Source organism: Elgaria multicarinata, chromosome 3 (assembly GCF_023053635.1).
Source record: "Elgaria multicarinata webbii isolate HBS135686 ecotype San Diego chromosome 3, rElgMul1.1.pri, whole genome shotgun sequence".
In the NCBI taxonomy this organism is placed as follows: domain Eukaryota; kingdom Metazoa; phylum Chordata; class Lepidosauria; order Squamata; family Anguidae; genus Elgaria; species Elgaria multicarinata.
Window position 1 is genome coordinate 53436528 of NC_086173.1, and position 12122 is coordinate 53448649.

General features: G+C 44.3%; 1 protein-coding gene across 2 annotated transcripts in view; it reads right to left on the minus strand.

Moving 5' to 3' along the window:
- ACOX1 (acyl-CoA oxidase 1) overlaps nt 1–12122 on the minus strand; it is a 36668-nt gene that overhangs the window by 15680 nt on the left and 8866 nt on the right. Inside the window, exon 3 of one of the 2 annotated variants that reach the window (XM_063120326.1) lies at nt 8316–8476. In XM_063120326.1, the coding sequence (XP_062976396.1) occupies nt 8316–8476 (161 nt within the window). Of the gene's footprint in view, nt 1–2498; nt 2660–8315; nt 8477–12122 lie in introns of both variants that reach the window. The other variant, XM_063120325.1, reaches the window with a different exon arrangement.

A 12122-nucleotide genomic window follows, 5' to 3' on the forward strand; every position in this document is an offset into this window, starting at 1 on the left:
TAGGATTATGATTACTTCAATTGCCTTGCACTGCACACAGGTAGACCGGTCTTGTAAGTTTAGAGAAAGTAGCAGTGGTGGTGACAGCTTGGGTTCTGAAAGAATCTGTTTAATATATATTTAGGTGGTGTGTTGGGGTTTTTTTAGAATGTGAAGCAATTGTGAAGCAGGGTTGAGAGATTCATCTTTGGCCAAATACATGGAAAATTACAAAATCATTTGTTTAGAGCATAAGCATTGGTCTGCTACTTCAGGTTTTAGCATTTTAAAAGGGAAGGTGTATAAGTCCATGGCTGCAGCGGTAAGCTTTAACTATGCATGCACTGTGGACTGAACAAATATCTCTGTGGCCAGTGCTAGACTTAGGCCTGGATTCAGTTCTGCCTTTGGCACAGGTCACACTCATCCTCAGTTTCCCTTTTCTATAAAATCGAAAGAGTTGTCTGCCTGGGAGATTTTTTTAGACAATGAATGTTTCCACTCCCGAACCATGGTGACAAGAAAGCGTATAAACAGAACCTTATTGGCCCTACCCTTAGCGCACTTGCCCCAGGATATCTGTCATAGCTTATCAACTATCTGTTTAGTTTAGGCTTGCAAACAGACACTTGCCTGGATGACTTTGGCTAGAAGTCATGGTCTCCCGCTAAGCAAGCAAAAAAGCCTTTGTAAACTGAGTGAGTGAATCCCCACTGCCACTTTTTGGGCCATCAATGCTCCACGGATTATTAGCATAGCTACGTGCTAACATGTGAGCTATCCATGAGGTTGCATTACTTCTATCCTTCATTATTTACCCTGTCAAAAAATTTACAAGCAAAGAAAAAGTGCAATTGGAATTAAGCATGCTATTTACCATGTCGTGCAACTTAATTAGACTGAAAAATTAATGTTCTGGTTGCCTACAAAATTTAATTTTCTGAAGCATGTTTTTCTAGACCTCCTGTCCTTTTAGCCTCAGGGGTCTCCTCTGCAGCAATGTCATTGCTTGTCTCTACCAGGCCTGTACTAGCTGCAATATTGCAGCCATAGCTGTGGCTTGAGGTGATGACCTGCCATTGAGTTGGGGATGGGAGTGGAAGAAAACATGCCTCCTAGCTGCTACCACACTTGCCAAAAGGGAGGGAGAGAGGGAACAGTCTTCTCCCATGTGAAAATGTTGACCCTCAGACAGAGGTGAAAAGCCAACTGCTACTGCTCAAAAGCAGAGCCTAGAAACATATACACCGCTGCCCACCTACCTGATCTAAGATCATCAAGATGGAAAAAGGCTCTGGTCAATTTCTCCACTATGGGACATGGTGAGATTTACTTATCCTGAAGGTTTTACTGGAACTACAGAAGAAACTTGCCTTCTGCCATTGAGATAGGTCAAGACTGGAGAAAGCAGAAGCAATCCTTCATGATATCACAGTTTTGGGCCTTGCCAGCTGTCAAGATGAGGTTCATTCCCAAAAGTCAGACTACTCTACCAAGGAAAGAATTCCAGATTTCCTAACCAGAAGTAAGATTACCTTACTAAGGGATATGACAAGGGGGGGGGGAAGACATTCCACTATTGATGAGGGCTACAGTGTGCAAAAGAGGCCAGGCAGGTGAAGGACATTCTGAGTGTAGGCAATTCCTTGGGCTGGATCTGAAGGAAAGGGAGGCTGGCTTTGTATCTCAATGATGCTCTGCTCTCCCATCTTCAAGATGAACATGCCAAGTAGGGCAAAAGTCATCTGAAGAGTCAAATGGGATTTTGAACAGCCATGTGCTCGAAATCATCACACCCTACATAATAAAAACCATTCTGACTAATAGCAACCTCCCACTGAGTGCAACAGGAATGCACCTCAAATGCACCCAGATACAATGACACAACAGAATCTTACAATTAGAAGCCTAAGTGATACTTCGCAATGTACCACTTCGCAACGTACCACATTCAATACAAATGTTTACAACTCAGAGGGTTCATGTATGATATACAGAAACCAGAGAGAAGCTTCCAGTTTGGTTAGGCAGACAAAATGTATCATCTGTAGGAGTATAGAACTTGACTGACATCCTTCTGTTATGTCTTCGTATTATATTTGCTATGGTCTGTAAATCTCTGGCTTCAGTTTGTCTTCAGCAGATCTTTTCTTGCTCAAAAATATTTGGTTGTCGTTATTCTTTGAGTTGATTGGTGTGTGTTTTTGCAAGCTCCTGGGTATAATTCTAATGTGTAACATGAAAACTGATTGATGAATGTCAAACAAAGTTAGCTCATGCCAGAAACATGGAAATGTGCGCACTTTCAATGCCATTTGAATAAAGACAAACAAGCGGCCTTCATGCCATCTAAAGTCTCTGCCTCTGTGCCCACATGTGTGTCTCCTTTTCATAACCCTACAGTGGTGAATCAGACACCCTGAAGGACCTTAGACAGTAATGAAAAACACCCCAAGCCTTTTGCAACATCTCCTACCCAGATATACTACTCTTGCAAACAAGACTTGAAAGTACTGTACCATGGCCCATCTCTGTCTGTGCATATGTGCCAATGATCTCCAAGTTCCAGGCAGGCATGAAGAAGCGATCCTGCTGTTCTTGGGTTGCCTGGGTTAGGAGTGTGGGCAGGAACATGCCCAGGTGGAGGTCCAGAGGCTCAGGTCGTCCATGGTGAGCAGAGCTGTGGAGAAACGCCGAGGGAAGGGAACGTGAAGGGATGCCACAGGATTGAAGCAGGTGTGATTAGAGGTGCAGATTGGAGGGGAGAGACAAAAATAATTTTGTATAAGAATTTGGCAAGGACACTTTTAGCAAAGCACCATTTTTCCCCAGGCCCTACATCGACGCCAGTTATGGAACCCTGTGCCAGATCCAACTGCTAAAGAGGGTATTCCCACTCCTATTACAAAAGGAGGACTAGAACGACAGAGCAACCCTCTCTGGATTTTGTGGGCTTATAAGAGGCAAAGGTATTACGGCATTAACCAGAAATTCTACTGAGTCCTCCTGCCTCTTGGAAGTAAATTCAAAATGGGTAAAAACTGAATATAAATAACTTCTGTCCGAGAAATAAAATGGCTTGGGAACACATTTGGAATTAAAGACACCCATTCTGATCTGATTCAGATTCCAGGAAAAATTTAGACAAAAAACAATCCAAAATAGGTTTGCTTTAATACAAACCAGACCCATGTTTTATTTGTTTCCTTTTCTCTGTTTTGTTTAACATTTTTATAATTGCTTTAAAATTACCCTCCAGGGGCAAGAAAAGAATGGTGCTCTGAGACAGCAATCAAGGCTAGTAAGCAGATCCATAGCTTTGTGACAAAAGCCAACATTTATAAATAGGTGAACCATCACCAGCAAACATCACCCAAAACCAATAGAACATGCTTTCTTACAATGACCCAATACCCGTAATGAAATCGCATACTGTTTTGAGCCCATTGGCAGCACTATACACATATGGTGCCCTCACACCACCCTGCCTTCCAACACAGCCTTGTGTGCAGTGCTCACTTCATCTGCTACATGAGCTGGTGTGGTGACTAGCAGCAGGAGCCAAGCCATCCTTGATCATCTTACTTCAGTCATGATGAACACACAAAGTGGCCTTAAGGAAGACAGGACCTTTCAGACTGCTATGTTGATAATAACAATGAGGTTTACAGGGTTACTGTACAGGGATGAAATGATGGCTCTGAAGCGCTTTGAACAGTCAAAGTGCTATTTGCTTATCTTTATGTTCCGTTTTTCAGCTATGGAGTAGCTCATAGCACTCTACTGACAGAAAATGTTTTTTTAGGAGGGTGGCGAAGGAGGAGGTTCACTGCTAGAGGGCAACTGTTCCACTGTGATGCCTCTCCCTCTTGGTAATGGCAGCTGGTGAGATGGGCTTGAGAGAAACCATTGTACCTGCTATACTTAGCAGACAGTATACCTCACACTGAAGGACAAAGACTATCAATCTCTTATAAACAGTCATCCCTGCCCCACCGCCCCCAGGTGTCCAGTATTCCTAAACTTGTGATGAAAGTCCCCACTCACTAAAGACACAATAGTTGGAAGCAGCAGTGACAGACAGCTGCTGCAGTAGTGGTGGCAAGCTTCACAACCAAACACCAGGGGTGGAGGCTGTTATTAGTTCAGACTATTCTTTACTGCAAATGGCTTTGGGGTGTTTGAAGCTGGTTATAGAATCTCCTCATATCAGTGAAACTGGAATCATTACTAAGGATGTAATCCTACTGTATGGCACAAGCATTAAAACCAAAACAATGAGGTATTTCCAAACCAAGGTACCTTTACGCATCAGTGAGGTGAGGGATGTTAAGACTTTATGTATATTAAAATATTCTCTAATCCCTTCCTCAGCTATAGGGATACTATAAAAAACGGCATATACATCACCAACAGACAGCAAGTTATGTACACATGCCTTTGCAACTGAGCAGAACGGAATTAAAAAGACAGAGAAGAAGCTCCTCCAGCCATTGCTGATGGACATTTCTGATCATTTAAGGAAATACAGAAGTCAATTTTTAGATAACAATGCTCAGTGTCTTGAGTTATAGGTGAAACAGCGCAGGTTCCAATTTTTAAAGAACAGTGTTGCCACGGTCCATTCTCCATTCCAGATCCACAAGTGGAGTTCCAGCTTCCCATGGCAGCAAACAGGAGGGGAAAATGGAACGCAGACTGCAGAAATAAGATGGCAGGAGGTCTCGAACTGCTATTTGTGGCAGGAACACAGGCCTTAAGTGAAGAACTCCATCCCCTTTGGGACCTAGCAAGCCTTCAGCCAGGGCAAAAATGTTTTTTCTTTAAGATGTTAAATGAGCAAACATCCAAAGTACTCAAAGACTTACTTCACATCCACCACTGAAGAATGCTTAAATATTATTTCTAGAGGGATTTTTTTCACCTCCAAATCAGTTCATTGACAACCCAACCCCTGTCAAGCTTATTATTTTAAGTGAAGCCTCTATTGCAGAACAATGCAGCCTGAGCAAGTTAACCACCATCCAACAGCAGGGGTCCTAGCGCACACACATATACATGCGACTGAAAATGTGAGCCTACACTAATGCTCCATCATTCATAGCAATTATGAAAGTATCAGCATGATTCACTTATCATGAATACACTGGTTAGTTGGCAGAATACGATCAATATCACACATTGACAGAGAAAGAAGTTAGCAACAGACAGCATGCCCCCACCCCCAAAAAGTGCCATAGACAAGGTCTGAAGGGAAAAGGCAGACACAGAATAACAACAATTCGCTTAGTCATAGTATGTTCCATTCAGCTACTTTGCTTGTGAGGAGCTGCCTTTACATTCAAATGGTGATGTGAAGTATACCGTCACAACTGCGAGATATTTATGTTTGCAGAAGCCAAGACTTCCAAATTTGATAGTGGATTCATCATGTAACCTAAGAAGTCACTCGACACACCATTCTCCAAGTTTGATTGTAGACAGTGATTTTTTTTTAAAAAAGAAAAGGCTTTTCCTTCTCATCTAAGCACATCCATGTCTTCTGTAAAGTACAGTACAGTATTCAAATGCTTCAAAGTAAGCCAACAATCTTGGGTTTTGAGAAGTTCAGGATGTTCCCATAACAGATTCATGCCTAAGTGGAACAGTGAGATGCAGAGTCGGAAGCGACTGAACAAATAAACAACAACAACAACTTGACTTTATTGCACCTGAGTGCTCTCTCCAGCCCTGAAGAGCTCGCTCTGTTCCATGGTATTCTAGGGAGCTGTGGTCAATGAAACAGGCTCGATGTCATCTAGAGGGCAAATGGCATAAGATTTGAAGCGAAGATGTCCAAGCACGCTCTAGAGCGCATAATTGTGCCTATTGTGTGGTAGTGAGGGCAGCAAAGAAGTCTTACTTTTCTGCCTCCATTGTGTCCTTGAGTAGCCATCCAGTGGAGCTCTTCCAGGTGGCCCAGGGGCTGTTAACACCCTCCCCAGCAAATGGGGCCCTGGCCCCGTCGAGGACCCACTGTGACCATTTTGAACCGCATTTTGAAGACGAAATTGCTTGTCTCCATAGTGAGCTTGATGCTGTTGTTAGTGCAGCTCCAGATGATGTGTCCGATGCCACCATCTGCCCAATTTAGTGGGATCAGTTCCAGTTGTTGTTGCCTGATGATGTAGACAAGGTGCTTGCAGCAATGCAACTGACCACTTGCTCTCTTGATTCCTGGCTCTCTTGGCTAATAAAAGCAAGCCAAGGGGATGTGACTGGGTGGATCCAGGGGGGTAATAACTGCTTCCCTTTGGGAAGAGGTGGTCCTCGCTGTCCTTAAGGCAGCAGTGACCACTCCTGAAGAAGTGCACCCTGGACCCGATGGTACTAGACAACTACCACCCAGTCGTAAATACCCCCTTTTTAGGGAAGGTACTTGAGAGGGTTGTGGCAGAGCAACTGCAGGCACTCTTGGAGGATACTGGGTTTTGATCTGGTTACAGGATGGAATCAGCTTTGGTGGCCTCTCTCATTGAAAGAGAGACAGGGGAGTGCAACCCTGTTAATTCTTCTTGATCTCTCATCAGCTTTTGATACCTTCGGCCATGGCATCCTCCTGGATCAACTCTGGGATGGGCATCGGAGGCACTGTGCTACAGTTGTTCCAGTCCTACCTATGGGGTTGTTTTCAGAGAGTAGCATTGGGTGACCGTTCCTCTGCAACTTGGCAATTGAGCTGTGGGATGCAGCAGGGTACTACCTTGTCCCCAGTGTTATTTAACATCTATATGAAGCTGCTGGGAGTGGTCATTAGGGGATTTGGTGCTAAATGCCATCAATATGCTGATGACATGCATCTCTCTCTCTCTGTGACAACCGAATCAGGTGAGGCTGTACAGGTCCTGGACTGGTGCCTAGACTTAATAATGGGCTGCATGAGAGCCAATAACTGAAACCGAATCCTGGCAAGACAGAAGCCCTGTGGGTGAGTGGTTCCTGAGTCTGGGAGATAGGCTCATTGCCTGTTCTGTATCTGGTTCCACTCCCTCTCAAAGATCAGATTTGTAGCTTGGGGGTGCAGCAGAAGACATAAAAACATCTGGAATGTTAAGTCTTGACAGACTGGCTTAGGACAAATACACTTGAATGTAATTAAATTTCCTAACTCTAACAGAAGCAGAATTAAATGGAAAGGACAGACTGACGGTACAAGATACCAGCAAAGGGTATTTCAAAACAAGATGAACGACTTGCAGAACTTTATATTAGTAACCAACCAATTTGTCTGTCAAATAATATTAGATCACATTACCCAGTGTAGGGGTGCTTCATGTGATACAATGCTTTACACAGAAACCACATAGGGATCTACATGCAATATGACCACAGTTTTCTGCTCCAAGTACAACAATCAGGCAGACAGCATGCACAGCAGCAGCTTGTTTGATGTACTTATGGTAGAACACAAACTTGCACCACACTTCAAGTGTAGACACTTTTGTACAATATTAAACAAATTCATATAAAATCATAGAATAGTAGAGTTGGAAGGGGCCTTTAAGGCCATTGAGTCCAATCTGCTGCTCAATGCAGGAATCCACCTTAAAGCATTCCTGACAGATGGCTGTACAGCTGCCCCTTGAATGCCTCTAGTGTGGGAGAGCCCACAACCTCCCTGGGTAACTGGTTCCATTGTTGTACTGCTCTAACAGTCAGGAAGTTTTTCCTGATGTCCAGCTGGAATCTGGCTTCCTGTAACTTGTAGCTATCATGGGTAGGAACTATCATTGCTTCGCATGGGTACCGAGAGAGAAGAACAACCTTACAGCTGGCCAAAACAGCTTTAAGGTGAAAGCAGTAGACTGCAAGCCTGTGTGAAAGGGCTGTCTCATTAACTATGAAGCTGCTGGTTGAGCCAAATTACACAGATCTACTACCAGCATATAGGAACTCTGTGAAATTCACTTTTTTGTTCACTAACCAACTCACTAAACCACTGCAATGTTCTTGGGCATCTCCTAAAAAGGAAAGAGAAAAAAAATCCTACATAGATTGACTGAACAAATTGTCCATGCTGGTAGTCAGCAATCTTGGGAGCAATTCTGTGCAACTTAGCCTCTTATATACAATATCCAAGAGCAAGGATGTAAAACCAGCAAACAGCCAGGAGGTGCCTCTGAATGCATGAACAGTGCAACTGTGTGTATACCATTACATATAGCCAGGACATTCAAACATGGTGACAAATTGAATTTTGGCTCACATTTTAACCATTTTCATTTTCATCTTACAAATCATGGCCAGTCTGGAGTTATACGACACCCGTCACCCACAAGTCTCTGAAAAGAACTAACCGTGCCCCATTTCTGTCTGAGCGTAGGTCCCGATTATCTGGAATGTAGAGGCTAGAGGCAGCCATTTCTTTTTCTGGGTAACAGTGCATTGGTTCTCTATGGTGGGTGTAAACATGCTGTAGTGCAAACCAAAAGGCAGAGTTCTATTGCCCGGGCATATGCTATGGAAGAAAGAGATGATGGATCAGGCCAGCCATATTTTATTGCACTTCAACAGGCATTTGTCCATTTTTCTGTTGGCATACACAGGAATCCATTACTTACATCATGGGTGCAAACCCCCCAGACCTTGGGGTACCCTAATCAATCCAGTATGCAACACCTCTTGCGGTTCTTCCAGGGGTTGAGGCTTAGGTTCAAGCCCGGTCCACTGGAGGAAATCCCATCAGAGGGCATCCCAGCAGTGGAACCCTACCCTTGCGATGTGGGTTGAGACACAACCACTTGCAAGGACAAGCAGGCGCTCTTTCCCCTGTGTGCAAACCCCATTGCCAGGCATCCCCACTGCCACCTCCAGGGATGAGAGGCATTGGCATTGGGAATTTACCACCCACAGGGGCCAGCAGAAACCTGTCCTCCTGCACAGGTGAGTCCCAGCTCCCACAGCCTGCAAAAGAAAAAGCAGTTGACATCAAGGGGTGAGGCCACTACGAGGTGCAACACAATCTAGCTCCACCCCGGAACAGTTCTGCACTCCTGACTTACATTATTTTGCTTTTTCTTAATCTCAAGACCTTAGATATACCAGTATACAGGAAATGCATGATCAAACTGCTGAATAATGTGGCATAGATTCCATACATATTATTTTCCACCAAGCTGGGAATGGGGCCCTCCTTCCTTCACAAGGGCCTCGAGAATCAACTCCCTATGAGCAAAGGAAAATGGAGGTGGCAAGGTGAACTGACATAACCTTTTAAAGGATATGAACTTAATATTGACTGTATTCAGACGACACGCTAACCAATGGTGGTTAAGCATTTTGACGGCGTGGAAGAGTACTGACAGTGGGGAGGAACCAACACGAAAGGGGATTCTCATAGGAACAAGTGCTGCCATTCAGTGTGGAGAGGGGGTTGGGGTTGGGTAGGACAGCACAATTCTCAACCATGTGTTAATAGTCAACTCCATGGTTGACTACTACCATGTCATGTGGGGGGTACCTCCTAAATAGTCATCCATAGAGTTGACTATTACCACACGGTTGACTATTGTGTTGTCCGACCATCGCCAACATTTCTTGCACAATCTGGGCTGCTGTACAAATAAGCCTCAAGAGGTGTAGCTCAACCATTTCTCTTATAAAGTTAGACTACGAAGGTGCAAGCATCAGCTTAGAGAGAAGCTATTCACCAACTTCCAGAATTAGGTTATGGCTTGAAGCAGTGGGCCCAACAGCTGACCTAGCTTCATGAACCTTACACAGAATTACCTTTGCCAGAATAGTAATTCGGTTATGGTACATAATGTTGCTGCGCTATAGTAAGAGGCTTCTCGTTAGTCATTCATTTAATTATTACCTCTGGGAATTAAACTTGCCAGACCAGTTGTTCACACTGTTAACATACTAATATATACAAATCCGTGTTTGTACTCATTAACAAGATGACAGGATTTTTCTAACAAAAAGATCCCTACAGAACACACCAGTGGGTGGATGGGGCAGTGAGCTTGAGCAGATCGTGAGGAATCTCTGGCCCCAAGAGTTCCTCCTCCAGCTCACCAGCTTCTTCCCGAGATCTCCTTTCCCATCAAGTAAAAACACATATCATCAATCAGCAGTTGATCATAGATGAGAACTTTTTTTCCCACTGCAAGGCAGAGAGGGGGTAGGGGCTGGAGAGGAGGCTGCAGAGCAATTCAGCCTGGCTTGCCCTTATTTCTGAGTAGGCTTAAAATCAGCCTCACCCACAGATAGAATGCAGACTCCAGGACTTTTACTAGATTAGAATCTGGCCCTTGGAATGAAAAAGGTTTCGCACCCTTGATTGAATCCAACATACCGTTTCCAACAGTGGCTGATCAAATGGCTCCAGGAAGCCTTCATGCCTGCTTATTGGGAATAGTTCTACCCTGTTGCTTGTCATCAACTAGCACTGAGGTATACTACCACTGAACATGGAGGTTCTACTTAGCTCTCATGGCTAAGAGTCAACAAATCTCTCTTCTATCAATTTGTCCATTAAGTTTTAGGAAAGTGGCTCAATAAACAGGTAATTAGGAAATGACATTAAATCTCTCTCACATCCCCATGCCCCCACTCAGAAATGTCTTCAAAGTTTACCATGCAATAAGAAGGTTGGCTCTCGCTGGTTTGTAATTCATTGCAGCTTCATCTTACTGTTCCCTGCATTGCATTCAATTGTTATCATAGCTGAAATTGTTTTTAGTAGTGTTTTGCAATATTTATATATGTAAACAGGTTGCATGTATATATGTAACCAGATTAGAAATTATATTGAGCCGTATATAAGTACCTTCATATAATTTTCACAGTTAATAGGTATGGACCTATACTCCGTTCATTTTGTCTACCTCTGAAAAATAAAGTAAGCTAGTTTCCCTGCATATGTAACCCTGAGTATGTGGACCTGTGAGATATTACACATGCCAAGTCAGAATTGCCCCCTCATTTCATGCTGATTAAGCACCTCTGGGGTGTTTGTATCTGCAGCCTTCTCTGTACTTGACAATCAAGCTGGCTATGGTCCTGTAGCAGTGAAGGGATATAGAGAGAAAGTGCGCAACCAGCAGTACAAGGTTTAACAGTTTGTTTCTCTCCCCTTCCCCCCATTGAGCTGCACCACCACTGCAGGGGTTAACAGCCCCTATACCCTGTACTTCTCGTCCCTCCCCCTACTTTCCCTTGTGTTCCAATCTTGTGCCATCAGCAGAAGCAGCTAGCAGCATATAGTATTGCAAGGGCAGTACTCACTGTAGTAGCCAAGAGGCTTCAACAACTGATTGATGCATTGTAGCTGAAAATGCATCCACAGCTAATTAGACGCCACTAAAAATATATCTTTAGCCTATTAACATCAATAACCAGCTGATATCATTTGTAGCTAGTAACTGGAGCTGCCCAAAATTAACTCCTGCATTCATATAGGCAGGCAGAAATGGGGGGCAGGCTATGGCGTGGGGGGTTGTTTGCTCTTGCCATGCTGCTGCAGTGCAATGGGTGGTCAAACTGTTAATTTGTGTGTTGTGCTGGTAACTGGCTTTCCTCTCTCTATCTGGTATGGAATCCCAACTTCCTCTCTGCCAACCAGCACTCGAGCTGTTATCCTCTTCACTACTGACAGTGGCACTGGGTAGGAACAAATGTGAAGTGGGGTGTGCCAAACTGTTAACTCCTGTACTGCTGGCTTTCCCTCAGGCATGAGGGAGCAACTCTCACTTGGCATGCATAATATCTCACAGGTCGGAGCACTGGGGCTGTTGTCTGATAGGTCCTAGAGCCCTGTGGTTCAACAGTCATATGTGCATCCCAATGGGCTCCTGCCCTGGGCTCCTGCCCAGCCACACAAGTGTTGTCCCCTTTGCCCAAGGCGTATTGTGGTTTGAAAGGGGGCTGGCATTATGGTCGGGGCAGGGAGGGGGGAAGATTTCTCAGCTTTTGTGTGTTCACTTCAACCATACCTTACGAACCACTGTAGGTTTTACCACAGTGTTTTGTTAGGAAAGTTTTTAAGACATGTCCTTGATGCCCCCTCCTGTTTCACTCCTGCCTACCCACAAGTATTGCAGCATGGATGCAAGAGCCCAAAGGGGTGTGGGGACTCTGGTGTTTATCAACACTGGCAC